This window comes from Stegodyphus dumicola, chromosome 2 (assembly GCF_044657685.1).
Source record: "Stegodyphus dumicola isolate Sdum_Otavi_A_Nest chromosome 2, ASM4465768v1".
Taxonomy (NCBI): domain Eukaryota; kingdom Metazoa; phylum Arthropoda; class Arachnida; order Araneae; family Eresidae; genus Stegodyphus; species Stegodyphus dumicola.
In genome coordinates, this window is record NC_140769.1 from 251,938,898 (window position 1) to 251,962,981 (window position 24,084).

General features: G+C 31.5%; 1 protein-coding gene across 12 annotated transcripts in view; it reads right to left on the reverse strand.

Moving 5' to 3' along the window:
- The window catches only part of Orp8 (Oxysterol-binding protein-related protein 8), a 298,051-nt gene that overhangs the window by 12,269 nt on the left and 261,698 nt on the right, over positions 1–24,084 (reverse strand). For all 12 annotated transcript variants that reach the window (XM_085812018.1, XM_085812020.1, XM_085812025.1 and 9 more), the window contains 5 exons: positions 23,597–23,793; positions 17,250–17,375; positions 13,776–13,876; positions 7,467–7,652; positions 2,330–2,622 (listed from right to left, as the gene is read on the reverse strand). In XM_085812018.1, coding sequence (XP_085668144.1) covers positions 2,330–2,622; positions 7,467–7,652; positions 13,776–13,876; positions 17,250–17,375; positions 23,597–23,793 — 903 coding nt within the window. The remainder of the gene's footprint in view (positions 1–2,329; positions 2,623–7,466; positions 7,653–13,775; positions 13,877–17,249; positions 17,376–23,596; positions 23,794–24,084) is intronic.

Below are 24,084 nucleotides of genomic sequence, written 5' to 3' on the forward strand. Positions count from 1 at the left end.
AATGCAATCACATAATTAATATGCCAAAGAATAAATGTGCTTCGTATAAAGGAGTAATGAAATGGCCTATTCTAGAAGAAAGAGTTGTGAACTGGGTTCTAGAAAATTGCTAAAATGAATTAATTTTAATAAGAAACAGCAGACATTCTATTTGCTTTAAAGTGGGAAAAAAAGAATGCAAATGAAAGTGAAACCTTTAAAGCAACTTTGAGTTGGTGTAGTAATTTATGGCATGGAACAATTTAGTTCTATATGGAAAGAAGAAAAAAAAAAAGTTTCACAAAGGCATCCAAAAGATTTAGACAACAAATCACAATTTTTCCAAAAGCATGTTATAAGTAAGAATGAAGCATGGCCTACAAAAGTACTGGGCAGGGGGGGGAAAAATTCTGCCACTTATTGGAAACATGGATGAAACTCCAACAACGTTTGATTTGATACGAAATAAGACACTGATGTGAAAGGATCAAGAACACTTCACATAAAACTATAGGTCATGAAAATCTCACCTCTCCATAGTGCTTTCCTGCTTAGCGGACAGTACAAAATTAAAATCCATGGTTATTTTTAAAGTTGAGATGTTTCCCAAGTGGTATTTTCATTCATGTCCATGAGAAACAATGGATGGAAGGAAGAAAATGGTGCGAAGCTGTGGATAAGAAATGTTTGGCAAAAGTTTCCTGTTGTTAAAGAATCCAGGAAGTCTTTTAGTTTGGGATATTTTCAGATACCATTTAATGGATAATATTGTTATAAAATGTCCAGCCACGGTAAGATAGCTAGCCCTCAAGGTGGGTTTAGGGTTGCCAGAAAATGGCAGGGAAGGCAGTGTTGCCATATTTGGCAGGAAATCGTCCATTTGGTGACAAAATTTGTGATATGCCATGGATGGAGAGAGAACATTCTGCAACAAATTCTTACCGGTTTGGTTTAGTCCAGAATGTTCTCGAAAGCACCCCAAAAGCTTTACATAAAACCTGCTGGTACGCGGAGTGGAGAGTATCTTGTAGTCTATCGAGTTGATCACCTATCTAGTGTCAAACATATCATAGAGCATAATTGAGTGTGTTGTGCTTCGAGAGTGATCGACCAAGTCGGGAGCTGTACTATAGTGCTTTCACCGTTATAGCCTGACAGCTTGAAGGCTGTGTTTGGTTTTTTCAGCATGTTTGACGTAGTTTTTTGACAACTGTAAACGTGTTTCTGTAAACTCCTGAGTAATACTGGCTAAATAAATTGTTTTGATACTTTATCAAGTGTCATTGTTAGTCACTCCAAATCCATGAACCCATAAGAATGCATTAATTAATATGAAGAAATTGTTGAAAGTTTATAATACAGACATGATGCTTATTCCAAGTGGATTAATACCATTAGTTCTGCCTTTAGATGTGTGCATGAATAAACCAAAGAAAGAATCGAAAAAAAATTTAAATGACAGTGGAATATGTATATGTTAGAAGGTGAAAAAACATTTACAAAAGGAGGCCAAATGCCAGTCTAAAAATAGTATGTGAAGGAACAGTAAAAGCATGGAATGAAGTTAAATGTGACATAATTCATTTAAAAAATGTATATTATTTAACAATTTAGATGGAATGAAAGATCATTATTTATTTATGGATCAGAGTAACGAGATGGTGAAGATGAAACAGAAATTGATAATGTGCCTGTGCCTGAAGATATAGTGGTGCACATAGAAATCTAATTTTTGTATGCTCATCTTTTGCAAATTTTAAAATCTATCATTTTTATATCCAGTATATAACATGCACCAGTAAATTTCAATCTCATTTTTTGTATTAAAAGCGTGCATTATATGCCAGACTATATGGCACTTGTATAATTAACATGAAGTTTCACTTCGGAGTTTTTCATTTATGTGATAAGTGCAAAATTTTCAACTTAACACTTTCATTGTCTCATTCATTTCATGTCTTCATTGTAAGAAATGCTTATTATGCTCTTTTCTCCATAATGATGCTTCCCAATTATTTTCAATTTTTGTAAAAGAAGTATGTTTGGTAGTTTCATATATATACTGTGTTCAGCAATATTTTTGAAGACCATAAAACTGGTGAATATCCTTAAAAGTAAAACAGCAGTGGCTAAAGAAAGGGAAGAATTAAATTTCAACTAAATAAACTCATAAAGCACCATACTGTAAGAACAGATTCAGAACATAATAGTATATTTGATCACTAAACAAGCAGAAGTATCATTAGAACAAGCTATTTGTTAATTATTCTTCAATGTATCAAGACTTTCTCTTGAGGTAACTTAACCAGTTTACTAGATCTACTTTAATTTGATTTGAATAAAAACTTACCATCACTTTCTGTAGAATCGCTGCCATGAAAGGCCTCACCATTCGCAGATGAACTTTCACTTCCACGAGAGGTGACGCTTTTCCGGTGTCGATTTTTTGGTAATATGCAGACGGAAGGCCTTGGTAAGACACGATCAACTGACAAGTGGCGGATGAGTTCCACTTTAGGAGTGTCCTCAACACTGATAATACTACCAGTTCGTACGGTGGGGGGCTTATGCCTAGTTAAAGTCTGTATTTTAAAATCATATTCATATTGGAGAACATCAGTGCGGGGATCCCAGGGCCTAGAGCTGCATATACATGCATGGATTAGTCAAAATGTTTAAAACACCAGATTGCAGTTTCATTCAATTTGACTTAAATTCCAACAAGCAAATTTAAATTAAATTATACACTATAATCTAATCCTTTATGAATTTTATAAGTTGCAGTGTAAAAAATAAAATTACAGCTTAATTTTAAGTTCTTATACAATAAAAACGAAATAATTGTCTACAAAGTATGGGACGGACAACAAAAAAGGAGGAGGCAATTTGATATCTCATACAGTATTTGAGTCAAAATAACACATTGAATACTGATTATTGAAGGAATTAAAGCAACATGAACCAGCAAAATATTCACAAATTTGGAAAACAAATATAAATATTATGCCGACTTTTGTTGCTTTAACTCCTGCAATAATCTCCTAATGTAATTAGCCAATCAACAAAATTCAATTTGTGGTCTTCATTTCTTGAAAGTACAATACCAAGTTAGAGCATTTATTAGATTTATATATATATATATATATATATAATTAAAGAAAACATAACAAACGATAAAAGACCTATGTGGTCAAAAACTTTGCGAATTGAGTCGCAAAATTTAGAAAAAAGTTCAAAGAAAATTCCTAGTTCATACGCTAAAAAGATGCTTAGATACTGTGGTTCCGTTAAAATATTAACATAAGTAAATTAAAGTGCAATGAAATGTGTAATAAAGATTAAATAAATATATACAGTACAAAATCCATAATCCGGACTCGTCGGGACTTCGGCGATTACAGATCATCAATTTAAATCTGGTAGGATGGCATGCAGAAATTATACAATTAAAAATATGAAACCATAATTTATGAAAAAAAGAGCAATTATGATCTAAAGGGTATCAAAATTAAAAAAAAAAAAAAAAATTAATATTTATTTGTTTACTTTATTAAATATTTCTTTCAATGCAAGTTGTTTAAGCTGCTTCGTTTTTTGTAGTAATACTTTCACTTTAATTCTGTAAACAGACATAATTTCTTGTTCAGTTACAAAGTTCCACTGTTCAAATCCTGTAATTGCTGTGTCGAGAATACCGACTAACTTGTCAATCGAATATTTTTCATTTTCAATAACCAATCTGTCACTTTCTTCACTATCGGAAGCGGTATTTTCTGGATCTAGAGCCATACTACAGATTTCGCCATCCGTTAATTGATTGACGATTGGGAAACTTCTGTTATAGCATCTTCATTTATTACTGCCTCTCCACATTTCTTTACAAAATCCAATAATTGGAAAATTTCACCTTTAGTTTGCAATGTCCGAAAACCTTCAAATTCACGGCTATCATCTTCATCGTCATTACCATGAAATATGGTAGCTGGCCATAAATTATGCCAAGCATTTTTTAACGTATCTGGAGACACATCCTCCGAATGCGCATGTGTAAAGCATACAAAAAAAAGTTTGTTGCTTTGAGGTCCGGATTATAGATCATTCCGGATAATGTACGTCCATATTACGGACTTGTTTAATTCCAAGCCTATCGAATTAATTTCCACCTTTTCATTGCCCTGCGCTGGCAACACGCTTTTGAGATTTGTCGTTTGTAGAATTTGGTCGCTAAAAGTGTAGCTGACCTGTAACGGTTGTAAATCTTATTTTAATGCTTATCCGTATTGCTGAATTACTACTAAATGTTTACATATAATGTTTCATTATTAAATGTATTCAGTTTGGTTTAAATAGACCAAGAATGATTGAATTTATTAAGGATATTTAAAAAACACAGGAACGTAAACAGTACAGTATATATGTATCACTATTCTAATGCACATATTTTGACATGAAATCAGACATTTCTGAACTAATGAACTGATTTTTTTCCACAGTTCAATTCTATGTCTGAAATTATGCATAAATACAGAATTTTTTAAATATCATACAAGCCATTTCCAAGTTATCTGAATTTATAATTGAGGCTATAAGGTATTTTCTTGCTCCTTTCTGCATGCCTTCATGGTCCAACATGTCTTCATAGCACACTTGGTGCGTATTCGAGAGGTCCATATACAAGTCTTGGTGAGGGCATTGCTCATTTTTAATGTCGCCTCTTTCAAAATAACCTAATGACTCTACAAGGATAATTATTAACTTGTTGCACGCAGACACCCTGGAACTTCCAATTTACGTTAAGCCTTAAAATTTTTTTATATGTTTTTATCTCTTCAGTTAATGACTTTCTTCACAGAAGAGAGTCATTCAGTGCTAAAGCCTTTCAAAACTTTAAACCTTGAGTTATTAATTCCATATTTTAAAGAACATTTTTATAATATTCAGAAAGTACCCAAACTAATTTAAACTATGTATTTTAAAATAATAAGTCAGAAAAATAGTTAGAGGATTTCCAGGAAAAGAAAGTTCTTTTAAAATTTTATTCATTTGTGAATAAAATTTGATACTTAGGATTGATTATCTACCAAACCAAAATTAAGAATTTGAATTTTAATACTAATTAAACATCTCAGTATGAGTCAAATAAACCTCATTACGCACGTACAGTAGATTTTAAATATGTCAGAATGGTTCATCAAATAATTTCCTTTTTAAAATTATATTTCAAATTTTGGTGGATTAATAGTTATCAGTTTAGCATTTATTATTCATTGGCCACTTCTGAAAGTGAATAATAACCCACAGAAAATAATTAATAGTAATTAATTCACACAGCTAAAAAAATTAGCCATTAAAAATTCTTTAAATTTCACATTTTTACTTTATTTTTTAACATACATTTTTTTTTGGGGGGGTTCTCATTTCAAGAGCAAATAATACCTGATATTGTTAACTCATAAACTACATTTTTACTATTATTGAATAAAATTAAGACTCAACTCAAAAAGGAATTTTATGTGTAAAAGTTTATGTTTGATTTTGCATATTTTTTCCCCCAAAGCATAGAATGAAGTTATAGAAAAACAAAAATATTTAAAAAATACATATTTTACCCTGAATAAAATTAAAAGAGGTATGCAAAAAGAGGCTTGTACTATACATGTCACCACAAAATTTTATTTTTAGTTTCAGGTTTCAGATACAAATGCTAACACAGAAGAATTAGTTAGAAATTTTGCAATTAATAAACAGATTTTTATATAAGGCAATAGATATAGCTTAAGGCATTAAAGCATTTCATTTCTCCTGCTTTTAAGCATGAGCAATGGAAAGCATTTTAAAGATTTATTGCAAAATGAAATTCAGAAGTAGAAAAGTAATTTTGCAAATGATGCACTTTCTTATGCTGATGAGCAGTGCACTATTTTACTAATGAAAATCTAAAAAGAATATTTTAGCAATCATCCTATATTTTGAAATAGCTTACATAAACTCCCTGTTAAGACACAATAACACACCAAACAAATACTAATTCAGAAGTCAAACAACAAAAATCAGCGTTATATTTTCAAAATTTTCATAGGACTAGTTTCGATAGTTTTACCGAACCACCATCCTCAGCTGTAAAACCGCAAATGAACAAGATAAGAAATAATGATTAGATAAGATAAGAAAGCCTGGACAAGAACAAGCAAGTGGCGCCATCTGTTGATGAAACCAGAACTAAAACATAATTTTTTAAAGGCCGAAGGCAAAGATGGATTGGAATTAGGATCGTTAACTAGAACAGAAAGATTTTTTGAATGTGAAATGCTTCTAGAAAATGCAGTTCTCCAATGGAAGATGTTTTTTGAATAATTTTGGCAGCAGAAAAACTGAAAGTGTGATTTTCGGACCAACAATGTTGAGCAACAGAGAATTCTGTGTTTTCTTTTTTCTAACATATGCCTCATGTTCCTTGACGCAAAATTTTAAGGCTCTCTTAATTTGCTTCATTTTATTCCTATGTTTTCCATGCTCTTCAAGTTTGCTTCTCCAAACTATCCTTTGATGATGAACTAAATTATTTAAAAGCAATAGCTATTGACAGGGGCTTTTCACCCAATATTATTAATCAAGCAGTTAAAAAATTCTCATCTCAACACACTAAAAGGCACACTCTTGTTTTAAGAGATTATAAAAATTCTGTTGTCATTCCCTTCTTTCCATCAATTAGCTATAAAGTTGCACATATTTTGCAGAAATTTAACTTTCGGGTTGTTTATTCTCCCATCAATAAAATTCCAAGTTCCATACTCAAGGACCCCATTCTGGATATGAATTAATGAGGTATTTATATGATTCCTTGCCAGTATGGTTTAATTTACATTGGCCAAACTAAGAGAGCCTTAAAATTTTGTGTTAAGGAACATGAGGCGTATGTTAGAAAAAAGGAAACACAGAAGTTTTCTGTTGCTTAACATTGTTGATCCGAAAATTACACTTTCAATTTTTCTGCTGCCAAAATTATTCAAAAAACATGTTCCATTGGAGAACTGGATTTTCTAGAGGCATTTCACATTCAAAAAAATCTTTCTGTTTTAGTTAACGATCCTAATTCCAATCCATCTTTGCCTTCGGCCTTTAAAGACATTATATTTTAGTTCTGTTTTCATCAACAGATGGTGCCACTTGCTTATTCTTATATTATGCTTTCTTATCTTATCTAATCATTATTTCCTATCTTGTTCATTTGTGGTTTTACAGCTGAGGATGGTGGTTCGGTAAAATCATCGAAACTAGTCCTGTGAAAATTTTGAAAATATAACGCTGATTTTTGTTGTTTGACTTCGGAATTAAACTCCCTGTTCTTTGTTTTTATAGATATAACTTGCGCAGAAAATGCCATTATTTATCGATGATTTAAATTTGAAATATATCTGTTATTATACATAGAATTAATGATTAACTAAATTTTTGAAGAATAGAACAGATATAAACAATGAACTCACTCAGCATATTTATACACCCATTCACCAGTAACAATATCCTGAACAAAATGCTTTGGAGTCCATTTTTCAAGTTTTACTTGACGTTCTTTGGCAGATTTCCTTTGTGCCTCTTCAAGTAGAGTTTTCTCTTCAGTTGCGGCTACTTGATCTCCTCGTAAAATTGCACATGAGACATGCTGCCATAACCTGGTCGCAGAAAATGAAAAACTACTTGTAGACAGATAATTCCAAAGCAGTGAAAAAGAAATATGAATTTTGTTTTGATAATTCATTAAACAAAAATAAACAAATGGAACAAGTCTGTAATATCAATAGGTCTAATAATTTTTTTTTCAGAAAAAAAGTTTTTAAATACAATGAAATGCTCTTGATATAACAGCCTCACTTTACATGATTAATATATGTAGTACACAGTCTGATATCCAGACTCGTTCGGATTTGGGATTTTTCCGGATATTATATCATTAGTTTAAATCTAGTGAGATGAGAAAGTATAAAATTAAAAATATTAAATCGTGATTTATGAAATAAGGAAGCATCTATGACCTAAAGAGTATCAAAAAAGGTTAATATTTATTTGTTTACTTTATTAAACATTTCTTTGAATGTAAATTGTTTAAGCTGGTTCATTTTTTGTGCTAATACTTTCTCTTCAAATTCAGAGGACAGAGATAATTTCTTGTTCAGTTACAATGTTCCACTGTTCAAGTGCTGTAGTTGCTGCATTGAGAATTCTGACTAACTTGTCAACCGAAATTTTTTCGTTTTCAATATCCTCTCATCACTTTCTTCACTATCGGTAGCAGTATTTTCTGGATCTAGAACCACACTACAGATTTAACTGTTCATTAATTGATCGATGATTGGAACATTGTCATCACAATAGAAAACTTCTGTTATATCATCTTCACTTATACCGCTTTCTCCACATTTCTTTATAAAATACATTAATTGGAAAAGCAGATACGCAGCTACGGAGCCAAATTATTGATCACACAAATTTATGCTAAAATAATTGTTTCTTCAATAATGAGGCATTTTATTTGGTACCGAAGTGAAATTAAGAATCGGAATTCTCCACATGCTTTCTTATGGAGCGCATGCCACGCAAGAAAATCAAATGCGCATGTTACGCAAATACATAAGTTGGTGCAAAAGCAAAGTTTAAAGTTATAAACACATTTAGTTGAAATAGAAATAGGTGGTGTGGTGTATTTAATTATGGCAAAGCACACTAGGGCTATCTGCCTAACGGGAGGGATGCCTTCGTGGAGGACTTTCTAAGGGAAGCTGGCTCGTATACACGTTACACATGGGGAAAACCACGAAAACACCCATGCAGCCAGCCCGTTCGCGGGATTCGAACCTCGGACCGAACTACCAGTGTTCAGCGACTTTACCGCTCGGCCGCTGGTGGGCCTGAAATAGAAATAGAAGCTCCCCAATGTTATATACTGTGCAGACACTGAAGACAAAAATTTTAAACTTAACCAATTTATTAACAATATATAAAAAAATAAAAATACAATAAATAAATTTAATCAACACCAGAAACTTAAAGAGTGTAACATTATCAAAAATTACATTAGTTGACTCTTCATTAATCTCAAGGGTTTTTCCTTTAAAGAATATTACACTATTAATGATACAGCAAATATATTACCTGATCTTTGAATACCGGCATTCAATATGTGAAAAACATATCACAGAACAAAAACTACGCAGTTAATATGAATTTCACTTCACTATAAATAGGTCCATGCTTTTTGGCCAAGAAGGCACCTGAAAAATTAAACAAAACCTTGAGTGCACTTGAACTGGCAAAAGCTGCTCACTGTAGTTGCTCATGAGAGATCACAGCTTGGAATTTATCGCCGCCGAACCATAGAACAGATTGCTGCCCACGGCAGTTGCTCACTGGAAATCACAGCTTGAAATTTGACGTCCCTTAAGTTAAGGGAACAGAATGCAGTCCATGGCAGTTGACCCCCAAGAACCACAACCTGAGATCTATCGCCGTCAAACCACAGAAACAGGATGACACCCACGGCAGTTGCTCACATCGTAGCTGCTTTGCAGAATCCAGGAAAAATCATCATGGACTGGAACCATGGTATTTATCGGTGGCCGGCACGCATCCACTGATCTTCCAATGTGCACTGGAGCAATGAAATAGAAACCAGAAGGAATAAGCCAGAGCGATGCAAGATACTTATACCTGAAGTAGACATGACGTCATCTCACGGCAGCCAATCAGCTGTCACCACGACTCCGCTTTCCAGATGACATAACATCGAGTTTCGTTTTTGCATCTTAATTAGTCTGGAACAGTCTGTTCTTAATACAAACAATGGCAGTGAAAAAAAAAAAAAAAAAAAAAAAAAAAAAAAAGGGGGTAGACGTAATTGCTATATCCCTTCAAAATGAGAACTAAACCTTATGTAAAAGTTAGAATTATTTCAAGGAGGAGAGATGATGCAGAAAAAAGGTTACAATAGATCATATTTTCAACATAAATACATCAAATGCGCATGCATAAAGCCTCGAAACAAATTCCTAAAAATCTTTTTTGTTGGTCTGGATTTTAGATCATTCCAAATATTGGATGTCTGGATCTCGAACTTTGTACAAATTTCAAATGCTATATTGTGAAACATACTTATCTCAATGCTACTTTGATGCTGGTGACACGTTTTAGGGCATAACTTACGATTTTTTTTTTTTTTTACTTTGAAGAACTGTTTCACTTACAGGATACAGAAAATGGTATAAAGGTACAATAATAATAATAATAATAATAATTTAAAAAAACTCCCCTCATTTATTTAGAAAACAAATAATTATTGAAATGTAAAAGTATATTAAAAAGCATCTCCCTTTTTAGATTATGAAATACATGTTTGTCAGTTATACGAAATATTGTAATTTTAGCATAAAGTTGATTCTTGAAATATGGCAAAATACAGATGCTGTTTGCATACTTTTCAGATGATTTTCATTGGGTTTACACAAGTATTTTACCTAAAACTTTTGTCTTTTAAATGTTCCATTCGATAATGTTTATTCTTCACTATCTTTCTACACCATAATTTCAAAGACATTAAAGTCTTTTTTTAGCATCGAAAAAGATATTTTATCCCATTCAGTGGAGTAGTGAGCATAACTGGCGCCCGGGGCAAAATACCTTTTTGGCACCTTCCCTCTTCAAAAAAACCACAGTAATATGATGTATAAAATATATTTGTAATAAGAAAATAATGTGAATAATAATAAAATGCTGAATCTGTCATAAAATACTCTAAAATATATTAAGAACAGTCACTACCTAGCATTGAATTCGGAAATGTATCTGAGTCGGAGATTCAATTTCTTTTCTACTACGGAGTAACATCTTGTAGTCACATTCACTGTTCAAAACAATTAGGGAATATTGGGAGTTTGGAATGAAATAACCATATAATCGATAACCTTTTTGACTAAAATAAGAGAGATTATAAAAAGAAAATTATAACATTTACAAAGTTGGGAATATGCAAATTTAGTCTGTGACGTCGAAAACTAAGCGTTTTAGACGAGGAGTAAGGAGCAACCTGCAGCATTCTTTTTGTAGTAGGAGATTAAAAACAATTGATATTCATTTACAGCTTTGTAGCAGTGAATATGCGATGTCTCAGCAAGATGACTTAGTTGAATCGGTAGCCAGGAAGGCCATCAGTCGTTTACAGCAGAGTCAAATGCAATCCATTGTAGCGGAAGCATAAGGAATTTCCCAAATGTCATTTCCAGACTATGGAATCGGTTTGGGGAAAATGGATATGCTTGTGATATTCTGGACAAAGTTGTGTTAGCATTTCAAAATAAAAAGCAGGAGCTATACATGCATTTCATTAAAAAAAATAAAAATATACCTCTATTTTAGAAAAATAAAGTGGTCAGAAAGAATGTTTTGTATGAGCAGATATTTTGTTGATGTACTGCAAACATTTTATTATGCACTTTATCAGAAAAATCAAGAAAATAATTATATTACAATAATTATTAATTTTAAATATATTTTCTAGAAATCGATCAAAATAAAAAAACAAATTTTTCGAAAAATCTTGTTTGGAAACAATATGGCGAGTCTCTGCGAGCGCCACCCGGGACATCATACACCCCCCTTGCCACGCCATTGATCCTATTCCTTTTGAACAGCTTTTCCAGAGTCCAAGGAGGGCTGTAGATCGATGTTTGGATAATTCGTTTTTTAAAAGTCCAAAAGTGCAAAAATCCATGGATGAAACCTCAGAGATTTAGTAGGGATATGAGTGAAGGTTATGGCTTTGATACATGTTTCTTCTTCCATTTTTTTACAGGAAATTAAGAGTAGATTTTGATATATGGCTGCTTGCTTTGTGTTGATGCAGTTCTACCGATTAAAGGCATTGCGGGTAAAGAGAAAATATTTCATATTCGAAAATTGGGTATAAAATATGTTCCTGACAATATATGGGGTGGACCTTAACAGTTTTCTTCATTCTCTTTAATTTTTATTTGCGTATATACAAAAAACCACCAACAAGCGTAAATCCCTTTGAAAAAACTTTCTTTAGATCCTTTGAACCAAGGTCTAAGATTTTTTTGCTTTTCTTCGATGATAATAAATGGATCTCTTTTTATTGCAGTCATTTAAATATACCCAAGATTCATCTATTGTGACAACATTTTTCCATTTTTGCCCGAAAACGTATGATGATTTACACTTTTAAAAATATAGTTGGGAGTTAAAAAATTTTTTTTCCCAAGCTGGTGATTTTTTTAAAAGCATAGCAAAATTGTCTAAAAAATGTGCGAACAGCCTCTAAACACAAATCTGACATAAAAAGGCAAAATCTGCTAAGATGTATATGGATGTACACTTTGCACTTGCTATTGGCAGTGACAAACTGGTGGTGCTATTGGTAGTGATAGAAATTTAAACAAAAGTAAAGATGAATCATAACTTCATAAAATTAACTGTATTGCATAATATGCTATAATGATGTTTCAGCCTTCTAATGTTGTACTCTCACAACACTGATATTATGGAGAGATTATCTGTTCAAAATGTTGCATGATGTTAGTGTTTTCAGCCTGAAATTAAAATATAATCTACTGCTGTTCTCATTTATATAATACCACAAACCATAAATATGCCTACTACAAAATATGTCTAATTATAATTAAGATACAATAACACGGTGAACAAATACTAATTCAGAAGTCAAACAACAAAAATCAGCGCTATATTTTCAAAATTTTCACAGGACTAGTTTCAATGGTTTTACCAAACCATCATCCGCAGCTGCAAAAGCGCAAATGAATGAGATAACAAATGAAAGAGATTCTTTGCCTTCAGCCTTTAAAGAAATTAGGTTTTAGTTCTGGTTTCATCAACAGATGGCACCAGTAGCTTACCTCCTGCCCAGGCTTTCTTATCTTATCTTATCTTATCTAATCATTAAATGTTATCTCATTCATTTGCGCTTTTGCAGCTGAGGAAGATTATTCAGTAAAACCATCGAAACTAGTCTTGTGAAAATCTTGAAAATATAATGCTGATTTTTGTTGTTTGACTTCTGAATTAGTATGTCTAATTATGTTGAAATATTTACCACCAGACAGACTAAAATTAGAAAAAAGAAATGCTGAATTGCTTGATATACAGATATTATGTCTATGAACTAAGAACAAGCTTTGTAATTATACAAGTCTAGTCAATAAATATTTTATGAGCCGATTCAAAAGCCTTGCTGCTCGCAGAGCAGAAAAGATTCAGCTCAAGCAATTTAATACTCGAAAAAGTAATATAAATGGCTTTTTTCTATTCTGCTCTAATCTTAAAATGTTTAATGACAGTAATTCACTTTGAATGTGGCCTTCACATGGCAAAAAGTAGAGTACATATGCCATTGTTTCGAGATTATGTGACTGATACATGCATTTAAGAAATTATATAATTTACTATATTTTCAAAATCCAATTAAAATGAATTTTAGCAGTAGCACGCTCGGCTCATATCCAAAGAGGTCGAGGTTCGAGTCCGGGTGAGCACATTTTTAGCTTCAAAATAACCTAATGACTCTACAACTACTTCAAAATAATGAAAATTCTTATTGGAAAAATTTCAAAAAGAAGTCTTTAACCATTAAGTTATAAATATTTCTTTATGATATAAAAATGTTTCTAGTGATCAATAGCATGAAGAGTTTGGCGATTCATACATATAGCAGCCTGGTATTTAAGAATGAACTTTTGCAAAATGCATAATCATTTATAATTACTCATTACCTTTCAGATTCATATTCATCTTGGTATTCTATGGGCACTGTAAACCTTTTCAACCTCTTCGATCTTATTTCTGGATCTGGATTCCAAAATAAATGTTCCTCCTATGACACACAAATAAATAAAATAAATTATGATAGTTTACATACATGCAATAATGGTATAATGTACTTTAATGGCCTGAAAGTTTACTCCATTATATCAGATTGACAATTATTATTATGTGCAATGAATAAACTACGTTTTTCATTCTTTTTTGTGTTTCATCATTACATACATAATTTTATATGAAAAATTACTTGGTATATAAGACATAGTTCAGACTCTTCCCTCAAAATACATATCTCCAAACATACATTTATGATTATAAAATTTCATGATAACATATTATTATCTAAATTGGTAAGATAATCGGATATAACACATAGCCCGAATACCCTTGATTTAAAAGAACACAGAGAAATGTCTGTGCGTGTTAGGGGAGGGGATAAGAGAAGAATAATGTACAGGTGATTTTCATTACCCAAATAATCTGAATGTGGATGATTTTAAGAGTTAGTAATTTTTCAGTCAAAGCTCCAAACATTCTGGAAAATAATACAGTGGAACATACAAAAAATTCTTTGGTCAAAGATTTTCATATATATAAGTATTTAATATCTGTTTCTCATACATTTCAAGGATTACTATAGTCATTTAAACTTACATTAATTCTTTCACAGTGAAGACACCCAGAATGCCTGTGCATTTAGACATCAGCCAAAATGTTTGCACCCACTTTCTACACGATGCTTTTCCCCCATCACATTAGTGCATGGCAACAGTTTCCGCAGTTGTTAAATGGCATGCCAGTTATTCTTTTGAAGAAACTAAAAATGGCTCCCTCTCCTTTATTTAGCGTCAACATTTACTACAATCTGCAACTACCTACTACTACTACTCACAACTACTCCTGTCCTATGAGAAAAACTGCACACAACAGTTGGTGAAAGCACACAGGGATTCCAAGACAGAAGTAATCGCTTCACTTAAGTAGGTTATTGTTAACAATACAGCCTTCTACTTGGCATGAGAGAAGGAAATCAATTTTAAAAAAATCTGAAAGGTTTCAGACATCCAAAGGGGTGTTTTTTTAACGTTTTTTGTGTTACCCCTATTTATTAAATATTATGTTCTTTGCACTTAAACCATAAAATTCAGTTCAATAGCAATGTCTCAAAATAATTTTAAAATGAGCATATTTTTAGAATTTCTGATACACAGTTTCGTGTGCTGGAGATAAAAACGTGTACCCTCCTGTAGAGTGTTGCTATCACTCGCTTTTAAAACGTTGAGTTTGTTAATTAAAAATTCTTTAAAGTTTTACAAAATATGAAATCGATAATAATAAAACAAATTCCAAATTTGGCCTTTCACATGCCCGCATTCGTAGGAGGATTACGTCATTCAAAATTCGATGGCTCTATGTACCGTTGTTTTATCACAATGCAAGAAATATACATACATTTATGCAGATTTTTCATTATATTTTTCTTCAAATATAACGCAGGACTCTAACATTTGGTGGCAACAGATTGAAAAGTGATTCGCCATTTATAGTGATTTAACACAAAATTGCAAAACTAAAACAATAGTCCTCCAGGAACAAAGCCCCTTTGGATTAAAAACGCATTTATGGGCATTTCAGATGTTTGAGAGGAACAGGTTTTGGCCCCTACCAATGTGAAAGAGTTAAATGCTTAGAAACTGGACAAAACCAATAGGGTCGTTTATTTTATCTAAAAGATTTAATATAAACCGGTTCACTAAAGCTGGGCTTGATTATATTTCATTTTGCTGTGCACTGCATTGATTTTGAAATATAATCTTTGTAACTATAACTGATTTTGCATTATACATTTCCCCAAGATAAATGTCAAAATCCAGACTGAAATGTGTGTGTAATTATGGCAAAGCCTCAAGGGCTATCTGCCTAAGGGAAGGGATGCCTTCGTGGAGGATTTTCTAAAGGAAACTGGCTCGTATACACGTTACACATGGGGAAAACCGTGAAAACGCCCATGCAGCCATCCCGTCCGCAGGATTCGAACCTCGGACCGAACTACCAGTGTTCAGCAACTTTACCACTCGGCTGCTGGTGGGCCGCAGACTTAAATAAAAACATACAAAATACACTACATTACCAGTAAAGTAATGAATGTATTTGTTATGTGAATGATATAATACAATATGCATTTATTTTATTTTTTTAAACAAAATTCTAGCATTTTGATAAGGCTCTAAAAATGCTGATGTACATACAATGCAATAAATGTCACAAAAGCAAAATATACAGAAAATTAACTTACCCCAAAATATTCAATAACTATTGATTTATTAACATATATAAAATAATTCATAAATAATATATGCTATTTTAAAAATAGGTAAATTGAAATATGCCTTGGAAATAGTGGCAAAGTACAACAATTAAACATTCAAAACAGGAGGGCTGATCCAGAATGTTTGACCAAATGTAAAAGGGAAATTAGCTATAAATTTAACTGAAATCAATCGAAGTTGCTTAAATGATTTCAAATATGTGAAACTGATATATTTATACTAAGATGGTGAAAATAACTGTGGTACAGCACAATATCTTATACATAAAAGGATTATGCTTACACCCACAACCTTTTAGTCTCTATATTTTCGCTTACAATGAATGTTATACTTAAATAAAATTTCATCTAGCATACATGATTTGAAATTAAATTATCAAAGACTAGCAGGAAAAACGATTTATCACTATTATGGAAGCAAATGATTTACATACTATGAATGCACTCCCCCCAAACACATTTCTTTAATAAATAGAATCAGAATAACCTTAATATATAAGTTAAATAATTTATATCCTGTTAAACAGAATCAAAATTAGCTTTACACACTGAATAATTCAAATCTTAATTTTAAAATTACTGTACTTACTCATTTTACTTTTATGTGAGGAAGATGATTCTTGGTTTTCTACATAATGCTAAGTACTATATACTTTTCTGTATAATGCTAAATACTATATACTTTTCTGTATAATGCTAAATACTATATACTTTTCCATATAATGCTAAAATAAATTAGTTATTTTATTAAATTTTACATTTTCCCGACAAGAAAATCATTATCTACCAACTGCCTGTACATATTTGGCTATTGATCCCCAGAAAGGTCAATACCAAAACCATGTTGGGAATCCCTTCATTATGTTCTTCATACTTACTGTGTTTCCATGCTCATATTTCCCATCCCATCAGTCACTGTATTATGAAAACTATGACCCTCTATCCCCCTTAAAGTTGTGACCATTAATCCAATAATTCTGTTACATCATGTATATATGTGCATACATATATACAGATTAAAAAAATTAATCAAAATGTAAACACACACACACACACACAATTTTTTTAAAGCTAATTAAAGAGAAAAATTTCTTACCCCTGTTCTTCTGTCTCTGAAAAATATTTCTCCATCCCAGTGACCTTCAAGTGTTGCTAATGTTTCCTTGCCCAATTTTATTTTTCCAGTGACTAGATTAGATAATTCAGAGCCACCAAGGAATGGCTGCAAAAGAAATGTAATAAAAAGTATGTTAAATATGGCAATTACAGAAACACAAAACATACTGAAATATTTTGGGATATGTACATGCAAATATTCCAAAATCCTCCATACCACTTACACAAAATTAAGTAGAAAGAAGAAAGCTTCAGTTAAAAGCAAAATATATGATTGAAAATATAAGATTCAATATGAGAGAAAAAATTTAATATTAAAAAGTATAAATGATGCATAAAAAAATTAGGTACTTTTCCTGTTAATGGGGCACCACTTAGTGCCAGATATAAACATTTGCACTGAATCTAACAAGATGGCAACATTTCTAATGTTGTGTAAAGTTTTATCAAAAGAATGATTATTTTATTAAATCCAAAACAAATACAAATGCGGAAAACAGATTCTACTAAATTAATTTCAGATAACACAGGGAAGAATAAAACTACCAATTTACCAATTTCATTTATCATTGGTGAAAATATTTGTATCTTTTCAAGGCAATCACCGCCACCTGAATTTGATGAGGTACAAATCTAGTTAAAAGTGGCCAAAACTGTAGTGATGCTTGTTTCACAATTTTGCACATGGCATACCATTTCAAGATTAATAACACTATACAGTCAAAAGTCTTTAATCCTCGTCGGGACTTCGGCGATTCCGGATTAACGATTTTTTCGGATTATAGATCATCAGTTTAAATCTGGTAAGATGGCATGCAGGAATTATAAAATTAAAAATATGAAACTGTAATTTATGAAATAAAGAGCAATTATGATCTAAAAAGTATCAAAATTTACAAAAAAAAAAAAAAAAAAAAAAAAAAAAGAGGCTTAATATTTATTTGTTTACTTTATTAAACATTTCTTTCAACGCGCGCATGCGTAAAGCATACATTACACATAGTCGAAATTAGAAAATTGCAACCAGAAAACTATTTGATTTGTATTAGTGATATTTATAATAACAAGGAATTTGATTTAAATCATATCAAAGATGGAGTACATTGAGATGAAATACTACATTTAGTAAGAAATTATAAGGCGAATAAAATAAAAACATCTGCCTTGAAGATAAGGATAGTGCTGACAGATCAACTTCCAGTTCATTGCGCACTGCGATGTTCCAAAAATGCACAATTAAGACACTGGAGGAGAAGAAGGTTGTGTCAAGAGAAGAAAGTGCATTAAAAAGCTAGCAAACCTGTGGAGAACTCAAAACAAATAGAAAAACGGAACACATGATTAAGTGAAGGCAGTTAGACTTACACACAGTTTCAGCACGGCAACAATTATTGGCAAGTTAATCAATAAAATGAGATGCAAGATTATATATATATATAATTATCAAAATTTTTAATTTAGTGTATTCAATATCATAAGTGGAAAGTAAACTGGTTCAATTTTCACAAATACCCATCAAATACTCAGTGCTTTTTACTGTCACTTCATATACAAGTGCTCTTTCTGACTTAAATCATGGATAATTTTTCCCAAAATAATTAACCACTTGATCAGCAAGCAACACAGCATTATGGTACTAACAGTTTTTTTTTTTTCAAACTCAAGATTTGTTTTTATTAAATGAAAATTAAATTTTATAATGAAAAAAGTATTTGTATAGTTCAAAAGACACCTAAAAAGCCATATGAAAAAATATATGATATAACTGTCTTTCAATAAATTGTAAGAACACATAGGTTCACAAGTAAACTGCTTAGCTGGAAGAACTGCAATATTTAATGAAGTGCAGAATCAGAACACTATTTCACAAAATGACGATCTGGAAAAATCACACAGTATCTATCATAAAATACAAATATGACTGGTTTAGCAAACTGATCAAAATATAACTGATCCTTCAATTTTTGAGATTGCAGTATACATCTACATATAATTATTGATCATTTTTATTTATTATAATGGGTATTTGTCAAATTTTAACTATCATCATTGCTCAGAAGTCTTATGCATAATACATAAACAGTCAATAAACGTGCTGTGGGTATTACATGCATTACTCTTGTGATAAGAGAAAAATACATGGCTTGTTTTATTTGTTTATGGTAAAGCACACAAATTCTATCTGTCTAAGGAGGGATGTCTTTCTGGAGGACTTTCTAAAGGAAACTGGCTCATATCCACATTACACACGGGGAAAACCATAAACATACCCTTGCAGTGAGCCCACTCACCCGGAATCAATTTCAAGTCAAACCACTAGTGTTCAGTAACTTTATTGCTCGGCTGCTGGTTGAAGTACTATTATAGTGTAATGAATAACATAATAACTTTGTGTCAATAGAATGTGAATCAGCTGAAAATCAGTAATTACACAGATATTACATAACATAAAAGTTCTGTATATGTCATGCCATGATGAAAGAATATTATGAATCCTTTATATTAGCAAAGTAAATGCAATTGATACAATTTTGCAATAATCTAACCTATGCACTAATAAATCAACAAATTCTTACGATGTATTGTCATATTCAGGACAGAATTATAGAAAAATGGTTGCACTAAATAAACATTTAGGTAATTTTAATAATGCTATCTTGACTTTTTAAAATTTATTACTCATGTGTATTAGTTGGAATCCTCTGATATAATATGTTAATTCTGTAAATTTCATCGGAGATTATTGGCATGTTTTTGGGTCCTAATTTTTTCTTTGAACTAATTAAAAAAAACACTGGACAAAAAAATAGAAACACTTTAATAAGAAACTTACCATATAAAAGAATAATAATGATTTATAAAGATGATTTTTTTTCTATTCAACTCTGAAATTTTTCACTAAATGATTGCTTTTCTTAAGAAAAATATATATGGAGAAAAGATGGGTACAGGAAAACTTTGCAACAGCATGAAGTTACAAATTATTTTAAGAATGCTCAGCAATGGATAAATCAGAAAATCTGCAACACTGTTTGTTCCCAAAGGTGTGTATTGAGAACACAGCAAAGCACACTAGGGCTGTCTGCCTAAGGAGAGGGATGCCTTCGTGGAGGACTTTCTAAGAGAACTCGCTCATATACATGTTACACATGGGGAAAACCACGAAAACGGTCATTGCAGCCAGCTTGTTCACGGGATTCGAACCCCGGACCTAACTACCAGTGTTTTACCGCTTGGCCGCTGGTGGGCCCTGTTCCCAAAGAAGGATTTTTACAGCAATAAATGACCAAATTTACCTGAATATTAATTAGCCATCTAAAACTTCAAGAGTGAAAAGAATGCTTTTCTGAAATTGAAAAAGAGAGAAACAATTTTTGTTCGCCAAAGAGCTTCAAGGCGAACATAATCTTAATGGATGTGACACAACAGTTCAACACACACTAGTGAATAAAAGGATGTATTCTTGACATAAAAGCAAGCCTCCTTTTATGAAGAAAATACACAGTAGAAGGCACGTATGTTTTGTCAAATTATACTATATCAGAAATGACCTAAAAAGTCACAAACAATGGAGAAAAGTACTCTGGGGCAATAAAACAAATTTGTTTACGGATGGGAAATATAGTTTACTAACCTCAATGCCAGAGTAGAGGTGGCAGTTTTATGTTGTATGCTTGTTTTATATGGCATGGCTTGGCCCCAGTATGTTTTGTATAGACAATACCATGGCTTGTTTTATATGGTATGGCTTGGGCCCAGTATGTTTTGTATAGACAATACCATGACCAATGAGGTGCATGTCATGGATAATACAAATAATACAATATCACCATGGCAGAAAAGAACCAACTAACTCAAATGGCGCTCGCTATCAACACGATAATGACCCAAAGCTTTCAGTAAAGCTGCCAGAGAGCTGATTTGAACAAAAGAACATTCATATTCTGCACTCTCAGACACTAAAGAACAGAGGCACAAACAGGGAAAAAAAAAGATCATCAAATTTGAAGGAATGCAGGAAAACTGCAAAAGATGCATTTTATTCTATGTTGAAAAATGTCAAAAAACAATTTCAATTTGTTTACCAATTTACAATCATCTGTCTCTTTTCTTACAAGTTTGTGGCTTTTAGGCTGGCATCAGCCATACTAGTTCTCAGTTTCTACATTTTAGTTCAATTAAAAAAAATAATAATAATAAATAAAATAAAATGATTGTTAGCAACAAATTCAGTAAAATTCAGTGTCTTAGATTCAAATATATAAATACAAACTGTTGTAATGAATTAGTTGCCAATTAAGTTACCTGGACTAAAACATATTTACTGATAATGTATTTTGTCATGATGATTTAATTAATATATCCCATCCCAAACATGCACAATCCCTTAAAAGAATAAAGTAAAACATTCTGCAACTAAATATTTGTAATAAATAAAGCCAGATCTTTGGAAAAGCCTTCAAAAGCCTGTTTTTTGGCCAATGTATTTTTGGAATAGTTTAGTGAGAAACATCGATGCAAAAACACCTCAATAATCAATAACAAACACTTATGAAACAAATCAAATATATGACCAAGATGCAAATAATACAAATTAGCCATAAATAAAGAGAGTTAAAATGTTACATTTTAATTTGAATAAATTAATAATAATAAATAAAAAGTTTTCCAATTTTTTGGCCATAGCTATATATGTTTTTCTTGGCAGCAGTTCTAGCATAATTAGTGATTTTTCTGTATGGGATTTATAGCGTTAAAGTTGAATAATATGTACATTAAGCATAGTGAAAATTTTCTGCAATATTATGTTTACTAGACTAAGAAGATGTTTGTATGAAGAAGATCACCATCACATGGCATTTTAAACAGATATTGTTCATCACATAGTTAAGGAAGAACTAACCAAAAAACAATATGAGTTGTAGCACAATGCACCATGTTTGGATTTTTATTGGAGTTTTTTTCATTTTAGTGTAAAACTGCCAATTCAATTTGTTTACCAATTTATAATCATCTGTCTCTTTTCTTACAAGTTTGTGGCTTTTAGGCTGGCATCAGCCATACTACTTCTCAGTTTCTACATTTTAGTTCAATTAAAAATAATAATAATAAAAAATAAAATAAAATGATTGTTAGCAACAAATTCAGTAAAATATTTATGTCTTAGATTCAAATATATAAATACAAACTGTTGTAATGAATTAGTTGCCAATTAAGTTACCTGGAATAAAACATATTCACTGATAATGTATTTTGTCATGATGATTTAATTAATATATTGGATAAAACTGAATATAAATTTAATGATTTATTTATATAATTGTTTTAATCTGCATAAATTTTCAATTAGGCCTTTTTATTTTTCCAGGATTAAAAAAAGAAAAAAAATTCACCGAAACTTCTGTGTTCGAATATATGAAATACATTTCCAGCAAATGTAGGCAGCTTTTACTTTTGTCTGAACATTCAAGTAAATGTGGCTCCTTAAGTCTTGTTTTGTTTGTTGCCACCAGATGATCACGCTGTTTGCTCCAATCGCACACACACTTTTCATCCACCTTATATACTCTTGCTGCTACTCTTTTTCCATTTTCCTGCGCAAATTCGACGACTTTCAGTTTAAAAGCCGCTGTATAGTCCCATTTCAAGCACACTGCTAGGTAACTACCACAGATTCCAAATGATACTATGAATGAAAACAGAAAGCTTGAAATATGTGAATGCTCCAAAGAGGAAGGAAGGGAAAGAAATTTCATTACAAAACAGTATTTCCTGGAAGCCAGTGTGGTGAAAACGTGTTAGGACTGCCTGCATCTGCAGAGAGGATTGTTGGCACCGATGTTATGACTGAATAACAGCTGCACCAAAATGCAAGGAAAGTCTCTGCTTTCCATCCTGGCACCAGCCAAAGACAAAACAAATGCATATTTTTTTTTTTTTTTAAAGATGTTTATTGGCTAATGTTATTGATTAAAGGGGAAAAAGTGATGTTAAAAAAAAAATATATTTTAAAAGTGAACAAATCTTTAGTTTTTGGGGTGCGGACATTGTGTGGGTCATTTTTTCCCCCATAAATTTTATCTGATAAGTTGGGGTGCGGGCATTACATAAACATGGACATTACACGAGTGTATACAGTACATTATTATAATATAAATAGACTTTTAGTACTGATTTGCTTAAATATGTGAAAAATGCCAGCATTCAAAATTTAATATAAATTTCAATTCTAGAACTATTATTAATAATTACAATTATTTATTAAAATTTATTATTATTATGCAATATTTGTAATAATAATAATAAAGACTAATCAATTCCCCCTACCTTTAATTTAAACTCTAATTCAGTATGATAACCAGTTTTTTCACAACAGATGTCAACTTTGCCACCTAATTCCAAAGTTAACGTACCCATCAGAATACCTTTGCAGTGAGCATAAGGCATGGTGATAGTGTAGTTTTCACCTCTTGTTAGAAGTGTTAGATGAGCTGTGCCATCCATAATGGCCGATATAGAGTTTCCTTTAAATAAAATATTATTAGTACTCTTAAAATATTTTTAGAGCTAATTTAAAATTATTACAGATGTTCCAAAAAATTATCAAATACAGTTTCTTTGTACACTTTTACCAGTGTTATCATTTTTAAAAAATTCCTAATTTTTTTAATTGCTATTTGAAGAGAAAAATCAGTTAAATAATTTATAAAGATATATTATTTTTAATATTTAACAACTTTATGTGCTACATTACATAATCTTACAAATATACTAAAAAAATAAATCATTAAATCACCGAGTGTTCAAATGCACAA